Source organism: Neofelis nebulosa, chromosome 3, assembly GCF_028018385.1.
Source record: "Neofelis nebulosa isolate mNeoNeb1 chromosome 3, mNeoNeb1.pri, whole genome shotgun sequence".
Classification (NCBI taxonomy): domain Eukaryota; kingdom Metazoa; phylum Chordata; class Mammalia; order Carnivora; family Felidae; genus Neofelis; species Neofelis nebulosa.
Window position 1 is genome coordinate 106,620,560 of NC_080784.1, and position 15,022 is coordinate 106,635,581.

The 15,022-nt window shown below is 37.8% G+C and overlaps 1 protein-coding gene across 5 annotated transcripts in view; it reads left to right on the plus strand.

The window, feature by feature from the left end:
- Positions 1 to 15,022, plus strand: part of SEC24D (SEC24 homolog D, COPII coat complex component) — a 108,205-nt gene that overhangs the window by 77,581 nt on the left and 15,602 nt on the right. For all 5 annotated transcript variants that reach the window (XM_058721515.1, XM_058721513.1, XM_058721517.1 and 2 more), the window contains exons 12-19: positions 128 to 319; positions 909 to 1,002; positions 8,644 to 8,760; positions 9,593 to 9,763; positions 11,029 to 11,125; positions 11,255 to 11,400; positions 12,416 to 12,554; positions 13,374 to 13,492. In XM_058721515.1, coding sequence (XP_058577498.1) covers positions 128 to 319; positions 909 to 1,002; positions 8,644 to 8,760; positions 9,593 to 9,763; positions 11,029 to 11,125; positions 11,255 to 11,400; positions 12,416 to 12,554; positions 13,374 to 13,492 — 1,075 coding nt within the window. The remainder of the gene's footprint in view (positions 1 to 127; positions 320 to 908; positions 1,003 to 8,643; positions 8,761 to 9,592; positions 9,764 to 11,028; positions 11,126 to 11,254; positions 11,401 to 12,415; positions 12,555 to 13,373; positions 13,493 to 15,022) is intronic.

Consider the following 15,022-nt stretch of genomic DNA (forward strand, 5'->3'; position numbering starts at 1 on the left):
TTCATTAAGAGCAAAACTTTAAACATGTCTTCCATTTATTTTATAGAAGGTATACTTACTGAATTTCGGATAGAAACATGTCTCATAAATATATGAAAGAACTTCAAACACTGTGTTTTTCTCATAGGGAAGAGCAAGAAGAAACTTCTGCAATCCGAGTTGGTTTTATCACATATAACAAAGTGCTGCATTTCTTTAATGTAAAGAGTAATTTGGCCCAGCCTCAGATGATGGTGGTGACTGATGTTGGAGAGGTCTTTGTTCCTCTGTTGGATGGTTTCCTTGTCAACTATCAAGAATCCCAATCTGTGATTCACAAGTAAATATCAAGTATTTTATAATTTAGATAAAAATCAGGTATCTGTTCTGAATTATTTTGATTCAATCACATGTTGTTTTGGCATTAGCAAGGGAGTTTTAATGTATGGATTGTAAAACTCTGTCGTTTATGTTAGTTCTATTTTAAATGTACACCAGTATCTAGAAGGAAGAGTTTTGTTTTTTGTTTTTTTTTTGATACACTCAACCAGTCCCTTCTCTTTGCTAAAAAAGTTATGCAAAGGAAATATTTTCTGCATATTGATGAGTCTATTCAATGATGATGGTAATAGCTAAAGATATAGGTACTGTTCCAAGAATTAATGGTCTAAGAGGTCAAATATATAAATAGTGAAAAAATATTTACAAAGAGTGTGCTTTTGTAAATGTTACAAATAAGTCATAAATTTTGGTTCCAGAACATATCAAGATATCATTCCCTTAGGGATGACCTGTGAAGGTCACCCATAGGTGTTCAGCATAAAATAAAACCGTATGTGTTCAGGCTTGAAATGTTAATGACTTATTTCTTGAAGTTTATTACAAATATGCTTAACACTTAAAACCTTTTACTCATTCACTTATTACAGTTTATTGGACCAGATTCCAGAGATGTTTGCAGACTCTAATGAGAATGAGACTGTCTTTGCTCCTGTCATCCAGGCTGGCATGGAAGCGCTAAAGGTGAGAAGTCTTTTTTAATTGCTAATAAATAAATTTTTAAAACCACACACACACACACACACACACACACACACACAGGAAGTTTCATCTATGAAAGAAATTACAGCCTTCATTAGAGCATGTAGTTTGCTAGAGGCGCGTTCCAAACTTCCCTACAAATCTCAGGAGGAAAATGGCCAAAATCATGGATTGCTCCCAGCGTTTACATTCCAGAACTGTTATCATCTGAGCAACTGATTTTGTCAGTATTTCCAGTTTAGCTCCTCCCTTTGGCTTTTATATGAACTTTATATGATCTATTTTATTTTTATTTTTTAATTTTTTTTTAGCGTTTATTTTTGAGAGAAAGAGCGCAAGCAGGGGAGGGGCAGAGAGAGAGGGAGACAGAATTGGAAGTAGGCTCCAGGCTCTGAGCTGTCAGCACAGAGCCCTACGCAGGGCTTGAACTCACAAGCTGTGAGATCATGACCTGAGCTGAAGTTGGATGCTTAACTGACTGAGCCACCCAGGTGCCCTATATGATCTATTTTAAAAATACTTAAGCAGTATCAGAACTACCAGATATGAAGGGAAAAATACCCCTATTATCCTCTCCTTCCTTAGGGTTTTCAAACATGCAAGGGCAAGGCCTCTGACAGTGACAGATGTGAATGCCACACAGGGCATTGCTGAATGCCAAAAGCAGATGCGAGGTTGGCCATGTCTTCACTTGGGGAGCCGGGCCCTAATGACTCTGGCCATTTTCATAATAATAAAGACAGCAATCTGAAGAAGGCAAAATGATTGACAGGTACTGACTGTTCATCATTATTACCTTAGCACAAGAGTCAGATCACTTTAGCCTGCATAGCTAGTTCCTAAAGACTTATTTTTTAATTTTATTATTAAATTTAAATTGAAATTAACTTCTAAAATATAATGGCTATTGGTAATAACAATAGCAATAATAACAGCAATAGTAATGCTATAAAACTGAATTTATGAAACCCTTCCACATAAATTTTGTGTCTAAACATTGTGGTTTGGTTTTAGTACACCGATTCTTACCTGGATTTTCTGATCTTCAGAGTATTTACTCTTGCAGATGTCCCTCAAAAAGCCTCAGATTACATGTCAATTTAACATAAAATTAAAAATAAATTTTACATCATAAAGTGATTTGGACATGTTAGGTCCATGTAGTCGAAACCAACAGTGATCTTGGTTGAACTACAGAAAGACTTGAGAATTCCTATTTTATTCCACATTACAAAAAGCAAATACTTTCTATTTCAGTTTGAAAGTGTTTTGTTGTTGTTCTCTCTTCCAGTAAGGTGTCTAGAACTGCCATGTAAATTTCCTGATTTATAATCATTGTACATGGCCCAATGAGTTTTTCTACTCTCAGATATTAGTACAGGGAATTGTATTCATGTGCTAGTGCCTGAGAGGAAAGATGAATGGATATCCATAAGCCAGTGTATCAGTTAAGACAATAGAGTGGAAAGGAGAATATGGGCATGTCTTCTAGAGCACCGAAGTTCAGAACCCCAGCTCAACCCCCTTTTTTTCTGAAAGGGAATAATACTGTCTTGTAACAATGGGTTCACACTGGCAGTACACAAGAGGTCTAGAGGCAGCTTTGAAAGAAAAATATAGGTAAAGCAAATTTGCCTACATGCATTCCATGTGTCCAAAATGTGATGTTCCTTATGATGCATTACTGCAAACCCACTGTGTTGGTAATAACTGTAATGTTCTTTGAGACTGCTCGTTCACCACAGCTGGAGCAGTCAGCAGTCTCAGTGCTCATGCAGCAGAGGCCAGTTCCTTTCATCCGGTGGATTTTTGTATCTTTTGCATGTTATTTTTTGTTGTATTTGCAATTCTTTTGTTAGAGTAACGTATACTTTTACACTGAAGTTTAAAAATGAGAAGAATTCATATCTAAATGTAGCAACTCAGAATAACTTCACAAATATCAAAGTTAGTAAGTAGCATTCTTCTTACAAAGTAGAAGCACTATCTTTATAAAAGGTAAAGAATTGTCTTATTAAAAAGATAGGGAACTGCCTATAAAGTGACACTGTTGGACATCATGTTGGTGGCAGTTGCTGTCGTGTGCCTGCTGGCAGAGCAGACCTTGTTCCACCAGCACATGTCTTCATGCAGAGCAGAATGGTGCTCCGCTCTGTGCAAGGGTAAGGGACACAGTAACTCCTCAACTAAGGAGTCACAGAGTCATGTGTTAAAGGGCGGCTACAGGGGCGCCTGCGTGGCGCAGTCGGTTAAGCGTCCGACTTCAGCCAGGTCACGATCTCGCTGTCCGTGAGTTCGAGCCCCGCGTCAGGCTCTGGGCTGATGGCTCGAGCCTGGAGCCTGTTTCCGATTCTATGTCTCCCTCTCTCTCTGCCCCTCCCCCGTTCATGCTCTGTCTCTCTCTGTCCCAAAAATAAATAAAAACGTTGAAAAAAAAAAAAATTTAAAGGGCGGCTACATTTTTAAAATGCAGATTTCTGGCCCCACTCCTAGAGATTCTAATTCATTAACTCCTCAATTTGTTCTACTGATCATCCATATTTGAGGACTACCAGCACAAGGAATTATTCCTTCTGCAGTCTCTGAGAACATCCTCGCATTATGTTAACTCACCAGCAAATTGCCTGACCCATATCTGCCCCGTACAACTTTGTATGTTACTTTTGTACTAGGAATGCTTTCACTTAACCATGATTTAACATCTTGCCCTAAGCTTTTCATTAATGGTTAAATTAAGAGCAAACACTAAGAAGACAGTTTCTTCCTTGTGTAGAACATTAAATGAAGATATTATTGCATATGAATCAATTTCTTACATGTAGAAAGATTCACTGGCTGGTTTCCTAGAGTCAGATTTTATAAGCATTCTAACTCTTAATGTTTCTTCTAGCCTCAACTACCAAAAAAGATACCAATGATACTTAGGGTAAATTTTCTAAATTTAATTCTTTTCTTTCCATGACTACCTTCCTGATTTCTAGTTCTTTACATTTGCTTTGGTGATTCCATTGTATATGTATCTTTAATCTGTTTCTTCAACACTTTTTTTGAGAAAGAGAGAGAGAGAGCATGGGAGTGGCAGAGAGAGAGAGGGAGAATGAATCTTAAGCAGGTCCATGCAACGTGGAGCCTGACGTGGGGCTCAATCCCACGACTGTGAGATTGTGACCTGAGCCAAAATCAAGAGTCCTTCACTTAACTGGCTGAGCCACCTAGGTGCCCCTGTTTCCTCAAAACTTTTCTATAAATAATAGATAGTTGATAAAAAAAAAAAAAAAAAAAAGATTAATGAAAAAGTTTCCCCTGCATCTGCCAGAAAGATTATGGGTCATTATAATTCATTGTACAAGAGCAGAAACTGCTGTAATATAATTGGAGTGTGTCTGCAGTTTGTGTTTTCTGCCTTGTAGCAGCTTTATAGGTTTGGATGAAGACAAATTTTTCAAAATGAGGTCAAAATGTGTATGCGTGTGTGTGCGCACACGTGTACCTGGTGTATGTGTGATTATCTACCTCTGACAGTGATACTATCTCATCATCTTTTTAGGTCCTCTACGGCAACAAGCAGTCAGACTTAAATTTGGGTACCTGTATACAAGGGCACTAAAATGCTTGCCTGAAGTCAGTATTAGGCAAAGAGCTAACGTTTTTGACAATTTGCAGGGTATTATCTAAATATTAAGGAGACCTCATCATTTATTTACTTGTTCTTTCAATCAAGAAAGATTTATTAAATGTTTTGTGAGGCATGTCAGGACTACTGTTTCTACTTCTAAGTTGCTTACAGTGTGCTAGAAGAGATGTAACTCTGTAACACAAGACATGATATTTATTGCTTGTATTCCTCAAAAGGTGGGGGGAGGAGAGCAGAGAATAATTTTGGAAAGCCCAGGGCTGTGGGTGTTCAGCTGAATTGCTCAGGGTATTACGCACAAGAGGCCAGAGGTGAGAGTCTCACCCTCTGTGGACAGGGAGTAGAAACTGAAAGAACATCCAAATGTAGGCGTTTTTATGTGTCCAAGTAAAGACATTTTAGAACTGGACTCCCCCATTTGAATTAGAGCTTTATTTTCTACTAGATAGATGCCAAGTAAAATCCATATATAATTAGCTGTAATAAACTTCTTGAAGCACAGAAAGTAGACAAAAATTAACAAAAAACATGTGCTGATTTGTCACAAAGATAAAGAGGCAAGATTTGGAAAATTCTTATACATACTTTCTCAAAAGTCCCTGAACTATTCAACTGCAGGGTTTGATACACTTTTTAATGTTGCACATGCTTCTGTGATCACAGCATCTTGTTCTCTAGTGTCTTTTTTTCCACAGTGTTTCAAAATCTGCATCTCTTCTCAAAATTTGACACTCATAACTCAATTATGTGTGAATTTCTGGCATTGTCTTTTAACTTGGTCAAACAATAGTTTTCTGAGTTACTTATTACTTCTACCAGAAAACTAAGTAAGTAGTATTAGGCAAAAAATGGGAAGGAAGTGGCCTTTAATGGTTATGCTTCAAATATATCACTAATTGGGAAATTTATCTTTAACGTATCTTCATGTATATCTAAATTTGATTTCCAGTTGGTGCATCACAGCATTTCTTCCATTCCTTCTAAAATTTATGGAGCACCTATAGAGTGAAAGCTCTAGACCCTGTAGGGCTTGGAGAAACTCGCTGTAGAAAAATCAAGGTCCTTTCTTTCTCATGAGCCTGTGACTTATAGAAGATAGTCAGACACATAAATTGTGATATGGTGTTATTAAGTCTTATCTGCAAAGTAGAGGGAGGACATGGAGGTAGAGACAGCCGACTCTGTTGAGGGTGATATTAACACATCTGTCAGAGGAATGGACGTTGGAGTTAAATTTTGAACAATGGGTTCTCCAGGCCAGCCTTTCTCAAACTGTTTTCCATTGTAATAAAAATGTCATATGTCATTGTCATTTATCAATTCTATATGATACACTTGTGTGGGCACAATAAGATTTTGGTAAAAACATAACATTTTATAGGGATATAAGGCATTAATGCCCTAGGAACTTTTTCTTTTATTGCTACTTACAGAAGATTTTGTAAGTATGCGATTAATGAAATTATAAATCTAAAATTAAGCCATTATAATTGGCTAATGAATTAGAAATAAATACGGTTACTTTATTTTTCTCAGTATTTGACTTTGTTTTGTTAATGAGCCTGATTTTTCTCGATGAGTAATCTTAGCAAGGCAATTATATATAGTTAGTTATGATTAACGCCATGTACTGGGTCATTGAATTCTCTCAACAATATTTTATATAGTTACTATTTTTTCTATGTTGCATATTAGGTAACTGAGGTTTAGAGAAGTTAAGTAATTTTCCCATTATCACTCGGCTAATAAAATGGTTGGGACTCTTATCCATGCAGATAGGAACCAGGACTCATGCTCCTAATTACAACACTTGTATGAGCAGAGACTAGATGGATAGAAGTGAGGGAATATCTAGATGGATTGACAGTGAACTCCTTAGAGGAACTGGGTGGGCCAGCCAAGAAAAGCTGGGGAGAAGATGGACTTTTAAAAAATGTTCTAGGGGCACCTGGGTGGCTTAGTCGATTGAGCACCTGACTCTGGCTCAGGTCATGATCTCACGGTTCCTGAGTTTGAGCCCCACATCAGGGTCTCTGCTATCAGCACAGAGCTTTTTTTGGATCCTCTGCCTCTCTTCTGCTCGTTCTCTCTCTCTTAAAATAAATAAATGAACTTAAACATTTTATACCTTTTCTGCTACTTCAATTAAAATAACTTTCATAACAATGAAATACATAACAATACTTTCATAACAATGAAAGTGATATAAATGAAAAAATTAGTCATAGAATTTAAAAACTTTAGCATGTTTTTTTCATTATTGCCATAAATTTTACCCAGGTCATAGGAACTAATGTGTCTTAATTGGCCACAGTGTTGTTAGCATCTTTTTCCTGTGTATGCAGGTAGGGTCACTATCTTTGCTTCTTCATTCATCCATGCCTTTGTTCTCATTTACCTGTATCGATAATTTGTAGAAGTAGAAGACTAGTGCAGCGATAAAATCACTGCTCACTGCTGGCCATGACGAACACAAGACGGGGCATGGGTTATGCATCCTTCCCCATGTGTCAGCTGTGACCCCCACCTCTGTGACCCACTCACCACACATGTTGAATGTCACTTAATGAGACACATTAGGGCAGGGCTAACCTTGAATTTTATCCATTTGTATTTTAGGGAAGTAGGCACAAACTCACATGTCTTATTAGTAATAGCAAATAATTTACAACACATCTTACCGCTGACCCAGACATACCACTGTGTGCTGCTAAACCCGTCTTTTGCACACAACAGCTCCAGGCCAAGAAGAGGGAGAAACGGATTCCAGGCTAATGGAACAAAATGTGCAAAGATGTGGAGGTGTATAAAGCACGTGGTATATTCCAGGAAAGCAAGAAGCTTGTGTGGCGGAAACTTCCCCTGAAAGGGGTGGCAGGGGTGAGGAAATGTAGAGATTAGACTTGAAAGGTATATTCGGGCTAAACTCCAGAGGGCCTGGAAGGGCAAGAGGGTCACTGGCTGTGTGACCTGGGGCATAGTGGATGAGCCTCAGTTTTTTTAGCCTTAGAATGCAGAAAACAGTTTCTTCTCCACAAGGTTGTATTAAATAAGAAATGTGTGTGAAGGGCCTGGCACAGAGCTAGCTGCACACAGCAATTGCTTGCAGCAACCCATCTCACTTTTTTTTACCCTTCCTGTTCCCACACAGATAAAGGAATGTGGACTTTATCACATAGTAGAAAGTCTCCACGATTTTTAGGGAGAACTGCCCCATACATGATCAGAACAGTTAGCTTTATTTCAGAGAGTGCCCTGGCAGCAATATGTCAGGATAGTTTGGAGAAAGGCAAGATTGGAGGGGTCAATATAATGAATCATTTAATCTCAGTAAATTTTACTTAGTAGATTACTTCTTAGGTCCTTAAGATTTTAAATATTCTTAATATGGAATTGACTTTTGTGGAACCTAAGTTCATCTTTTTGTTGCTTCCCAGGGACTACAGATACATAATCTTGATCACGTATTTTCCCTTTTGTCATTTTGTCTGATAGCTGGTTCCTTATATCTACTGTTGCTACGTTCATGTGCATTCTTCCTTGAAATACCACTTTAGGTTTAATCTATGTTTACTCAAGGTTTCAAAGAGGAGCTTCTGTTGCATCATCATCCTAGGAATTCTTTTACTTTTGCATCATGGGATTCACTTGACCCTGAAAGTCTAGGCTAAACAAGAAAGTATTTTCCCTGTAGTACATCCTTTTTAGTTTATCAAAGCATCATGTGTATGGACCTACAATCAAATATTGGCTGTTTCATTTACAACTTATGTGACTTTAGGCAAGTCCCTATCTAAGCCTCAGTTTCCTAGTCTATAAAATGGAGAGAATAGTACCTGCCTAAGGACACAACGGTTACTGAGAGGATTAAATGAGATATGTATAGTGCTTGGCTCATAGAAAATACCTGTATTTTAATTTATTTTCTGAGTCCCTTAAAGTAGAACTTTCCCACCCAAAACATTTTCTGTAATTTTTTTTTCTTTTAGGCAGCAGATTGTCCTGGGAAGCTGTTCATCTTCCATTCCTCCTTACCCACTGCAGAGGCACCAGGGAAGCTCAAAAACAGAGATGACAAAAAACTGATTAATACGGACAAAGAGAAGGTATTTGTAAACAATAGCTCTTTGAAGTATCCATATGTCAGTTTGTAAAGGGGAGTAAAGAAAGAGGGAATGTGTCCTTTGAGTAAGAAAGGGAGAGAAGCTAAATGTAATGTATAAATCTGGGACATTGTATATTAACGAGAATATTTTGAATTGCAAATAATTTAAGAAATTTTATATTCCTAGAGAAACCAATGTCTGAAATAAACTTAAAATAAGGCCTCAAACTTTTCATGTATAAACTGTGTATGAGACTGGGATGATACAAATGGGAGAAATGGGGGGAAATGCAGGAAGAAGATAAAGGTAGAAGGAGAATGTAGCTGGGACCATATAATAGCACTCCTGAGACAGGAAATAGAGGTGCCTGACGCTCACAGTGTGCTTTGCTCAAACCCTCTGACAGAATCACCATGGGGTGGGGGGTAGACAAATCAGTGGGAAGGATAAGACCAGGATATAGGCATCCAGCTACTGGCCACATAACACCAGACAGGTTGTTTCATCTAGGTCTGTAAAGGTAAGACAGCAATGTCTGTTTCATTAGCATTGTCGGAGGATCAAATAAAATTGCACGCACGTGCGCGCGCGCGCACACACACACACACACACACACACACACACACACTTCACACAACATGAGCCGGGCACACACTGGGTGCTCAATAAATGGCTGCTGCACTGATGATTACTGTTAATTCATTCCTTCAGCCCAGTTCACTTGACTGGAAAAAAATTTTCTTTCATTTTAAAAGAATTCAACAGAAATAAAAAATTGAAACCAAAAACATTTTGTGGTTTTCTTTTTCCCTTTGTGCATCTTTTTCTTCAGATACTTTTCCAGCCCCAAACAAATGTCTACGACGCACTGGCCAAGGACTGTGTGGCTCACGGCTGCTGTGTGACCCTCTTCCTCTTTCCCAGTCAGTATGTGGATGTAGCCTCTTTGGGTCTCGTGCCTCACCTCACTGGAGGAACCCTTTACAAATACAACAATTTCCAGGTAAAAGCCAGCAACGTGTTCACCTCAGGTTTTTGTACTGCCATTTAACTTTTGGTGCTTAAATCATAAGAACGCTGTGCCCCCTTGTGGGTAAATGACAAATGTAAATCTAGAGCCAGTGGAGACCATGTATATGTGATTAGGCAATTGCTTTCTTACTCCCTAAGTGTTTGGGAACAGATTGAGCTCATTTAGTCTCAGAGGTGAATTTCAGCGTAAGCTTCAATGATGAGGAAACATATATTCTATATAAAAAGTTTAGTGTTTTAAATATATTTAAGATAATTGTTTTTAATTTTTTTTTAGCATTCATTTTTGAAAGGCAGAGAGAGAGAGAGAGAGAGAGAGAGAGAGCGTGAATGGGGGAGGGGCAGAGAGAGAGGGAGACACAGAAACAGAAACAGGCTCCAGGCTCCGAGCTGTCAGCACAAATCCCGATGTGGGGCTTGAGCTCACGGACTGTGAGATCATGACCTGAGCTGAAGTCGGTCACTCAACTGACTGAGCCACCCAGGCGCCCCTGAGATAATTGTTTTTAAAAGTGACTGTGTATTTGTTTTAAATTGTTACAGTTTTGGGGTCAGTTCATTATACCTCTCTCTTCCAACCCTGGATTGAGAAAGTCATGAGATAGGAAAAATGTCAGCCCTGTACAGACATATGTCTGAGGGCAAGTGGGCTTGCTAATGCTTTACCTTTCAATGTGACAAACCTGTATACCCAGGCACAAGGTGGGCATATTACAAGCTTCTCCTGTGGACAACTGTACCTTCAAAACTTAGCAAATTGGAAGGTAATAAATGTGTGCCTCCTGCAGGCAGGCTGCCTCCTCAGAAAGAAGATACAGAGTAGACTGAGCTATGTCCACCCAGTTCCTTTACTCAAACTTACTAATCAGATAAATCACCTGTCCTCACCTGAGAGGAAGGGGCCAGGGGAATGTCTCTAACTTACGTACCTATACATGGAAACATGGAGTGAGAATAAGTGTTTCCCCAACATAAATGATAAATGTTAATCATCATCTGTTTTTATTTATCATCAATAAAATTATTTTTAATCACCTAGTTACAGATTTATACGGTAAACTAATTAAGGAATTTGTTAAGGCCAAAGATTGCAAATGAAATAAAATTGAAAAAGTTTTAAGAATCCTTTTTAAGACTTCTGGATAAGAGTTTTAATCAAGATTTTAAAAAATAAGGATTGTTATTTTAAATGTTTTGCTGCCATCTGGTGGGGATTGATGCTACTTTATTTTTTAGATGCATATGGATAGCCAACAATTTTTGAATGACCTCAGAAATGATATTGAAAAGAAAATAGGATTCGATGCTATTATGAGGGTTCGTACCAGCACAGGTAATTTTCAATTATACTGTTTTTCAGGTCTCCATTGGTAATTGTTTCCTATTCAAATTAATAACAGGCCAACAGAGAAAATAACAATAAATTAAATAGAAGAAAAATTCCCTTTTTCCTCATCATTAGGTTTCAGAGCCACTGATTTCTTTGGTGGAATTTTTATGAACAACACCACTGATGTAGAAATGGCAGCCATTGATTGTGATAAGGCAGTGACTGTGGAGTTCAAGCATGATGACAAACTTGGTGAAGACAGTGGAGCCTTAATCCAGGTGATTTAAAGCTTATTCCCATCTTTTGTGTTTTAGTTTGTTACAGCGATCACTGGGCAGACTAAAATACCATCAACTATGTCAGTCTTTCTGTAAAGAAGTTGAACTCTATTTCTCCAAAGACAAAAGTCATTAGATTATAGCACTCCATTGTGTATTCTCCAGAGCCTGATTTATATGTGCTGCTTGTATGAAGTAATAATTGTAAGTCCTCACATGAGAGCCCAGCAAACTGTGGTCAGTATTGTAAGCATTAGCAAACTGACTGCCAGCAGAGTTCAATTCTTTAAGGCTTTAGAACCCATTCATTCATTTGTTGCATTCCTACCAAATGTTAGACACCATGTTAAGTACATTATTATGTTATATGCAGCTATAAATAGAATTTGGTTCTGTAGTAAATAAAATTAAGTCGAAGCCATGGAGATTTTGAATTAAGAACAATTATATTGAATGGTTATAGTTTTCAGATACTGTCATCACCCTTAAATAATAAAGAGGTTTGTCATTAAGTTGAGGAAGAACTCTAATATTTATTTTTGATCACAGACATTTGAAGAAGTGGATACTTGTTTGCATTCTTGAAATATATATGTCATCAGCATAAGACTTAAGTACATCATCAAAGTTAGATGTTTGTTTTTGAACATGAAAAGTATTATTTTTGGACCTGAACCCCTGGTAATAAAATCTGAGATATGTGAAAGTACACTAATATGCGTGAAAGCCCAGAGTTACATATGCGTGAAAGCCCAGAGTTACATATGCGTGAAAGCCCAGTTAAAATTTAAGTTTAAACCAGTGAAATGCTACATAGACGCTCAATGTATGAATTGTCATTATTCCTCCCTTATTTGTTGTTATTCAGTCATTAGCAACAATATACAAAAAAAAGTCTGTGGAGGGGTTTAGAGGTCTTTGACCCATATATAGTGCTCTGTAAATGTAAGATCAGACTAGCGTGGGTGGACATGGCTGAGCATAAAAGCATGTGTCCTTGATGTCGCCTCTGCAGTGTGCTGTGCTTTACACAACCGTCGGAGGTCAGAGAAGACTGCGGATTCACAATCTTGGCTTGAACTGCAGCTCCCAGTTGGCTGATCTCTATAAGAGCTGTGAGACAGATGCCCTTATCAACTTCTTTGCCAAGTCAGGTAACACTCCACTAATCCTGTGCTGCTGTGTATCTTGCCTAAGAATTCAGTCAGACTTGTTGGTTAATTGAATTAGTAACTGACAACTATTGTGGAAGCACAGCCTTTCGGTGGGCAAATCCAGAATTTATAAAAACAGAGTGTTAAGGAGAATACTCAGCATCTCCAATTCCAGATTAATAATGAGAGATCTCCGTCAGGCCCACACTATACAGTTCTATTCAAAGTTTCCTTCTTGGGGGCATGGGGGCATTCTGAGTTGAAATTTAGGAAGGTGATACTTAGACTCTTATTATGGTATATGAGTATGCCCTCTGGCACCTGGGGCTAATGGAAGGAGACTGTCCCTAATGTTAGGCTGAACTTGCTTATCCACACCATGATAATTATGAAATTCCATGGGTCTGAGTTGGCCCCTCTTTGGTTCCTTCTCCCCTTCATAACCTCTGTTTGAGATTCTACACCAAGGTTTAGAAGAAACAGCAGTCCAGTCCGTAGGAATTCAGGACATCAGAAGATGGCACGTTGGTCTTTCTTTTCTCCGTGTGTAGAGTTCTGTTTATAATATTCTGTGGAAAAAGTCTGAACTAGTGACCTACCTTCTGTTAGAGGTTGGCCGTTGTTCTCCATTGGGTATGTTGTCATACTTAGTAAAATGGAGAACATTAGCAGATGACTTTAACCTTTTAAACACTGTTATTCCTTGCTGGATGGTCTGAAGATAAGAGCATTTTTTTTATTGTTATTATTATTACCATTTGAAAGGACTGATTTCTGAGCCAGAGCTTTCATGCTCTTTTCATTGTTTTATGCAACTAGCATTCAAAGCAGTTCTATACCAGCCCTTGAAGGTCATCCGGGAAATTCTGGTTAATCAGACTGCCCACATGTTGGCATGTTACCGGAAGAATTGTGCAAGTCCATCTGCAGCAAGCCAGGTAAGCCACCTGTTGTACTTAGATTCTAAAGCGTTACAAGTGATTAGGTGTTCTTTCAGCATTTAGCTTCCGAAGGCTTATGCTGTTCCAGGCACTTGGATGCTATACGTAGTAAACTGTACAACTAAGAAGACTGAGTCTGCTATTTGGAGAGGCTATCGTCTTTTCATAGCCAACATTAAAAAACTCAGTGGCTTTACAAGATGCATGAACCAAAAAATATGTGTGCATTTTGGGTTGACAGTCACTACATTATATATAAATAACAGAATGTTATATGTAAGAAATGTCATAATATAAATGGGATTCTCTTTTGCTTATAAAGAGGGATATTTAGTTGAGAAATGTGTATGCATAAATATATTTTGGCATATTAACAATCATAGTTGACATGAGCAAATGGCAGGAAGGACCTCTTTATATTTTATAAACATGAATATAAGTTATAAATATTAGAATTTTTTATATTTAAAGGTTAATAATAGGTATGAAGAGTTTTAAAGGAAATGTCTCTGGGTACCATCTACTAATATGAAAATTTTAGAAGATCCTTTACATAAATCTCATTTAGACTCTTTCCTGTAAAAGAAAAAGCAGAACCTCATGTTCCCATTTATTTTTGCATCTGTTCTCTTATTCACATTTTTCCCTATGTCAGTCAAAGCTAGATGCCACTTTTCATAATTTTATGTTGAATATCCGAATATAGAATTTGGATTGAAAGAGAAGACAGGGAGCAACAGATGGGGAAACCTTCTGGTTAGCTCATTGTCAAAAGTGGGTGCTGAGAGGACATCTGAAACCCCACTCAAAAGTAAGCCCTTAGCAACAGAGATCATGTAGATAAAATTGGGGGCCAACTTTCATAATCTTGGTAAAGAAGGAAAATAAAACACAGTTTTATCTTGGACCTTTCACAAAAATTCTGTGCTGTTCTGAGTGATTAAATTAGCCATCTCTTCTTCTGTCTCCTGGTGTTGACAGTCGCATAAGCAACTCTTGAATCTATATGTGAGTGCTGATCTTGTTTATTATCCAGGAGATTTGGAACTTTAGTAACTAAACTTCAATACCAGTACTATTTCACAGTGTGCTTGTTCAATTTATACAGAGCCCACCAGATGTACCTGGATACAGTCCAATCATGAGCACTTTACACCCCCGGTTTTACTATTTGTTTTATGGCTCTGGAAACATTAGTCTGTCTCTGGAGTGTCTCACGCTTCAGAAGGATTAGTTGAAGGAGAACAGGTACAGTTAGTGTCCTCAGAAAGTTTATTTGCTAACGTTAAAGCAATTGGATTCAAAGACCTTAAGTTAAAAACAAATCTGTTGCCTATTTAAGAAAAGAAATGAAATCTGCCCGTTCCTTCTGATTTAAAAGTTAAAAGCTTTGTCTCTACTACTAGATCATCTGTTCATGCAGTTTAGTTATTTCTGCAGGAAAAATATTATGATGCCAAATTTTCTCTGAAAAAGTTGATAGAGATTATTTTTCTTATGATGAGATTTTACTTTCTCCATGAGCAC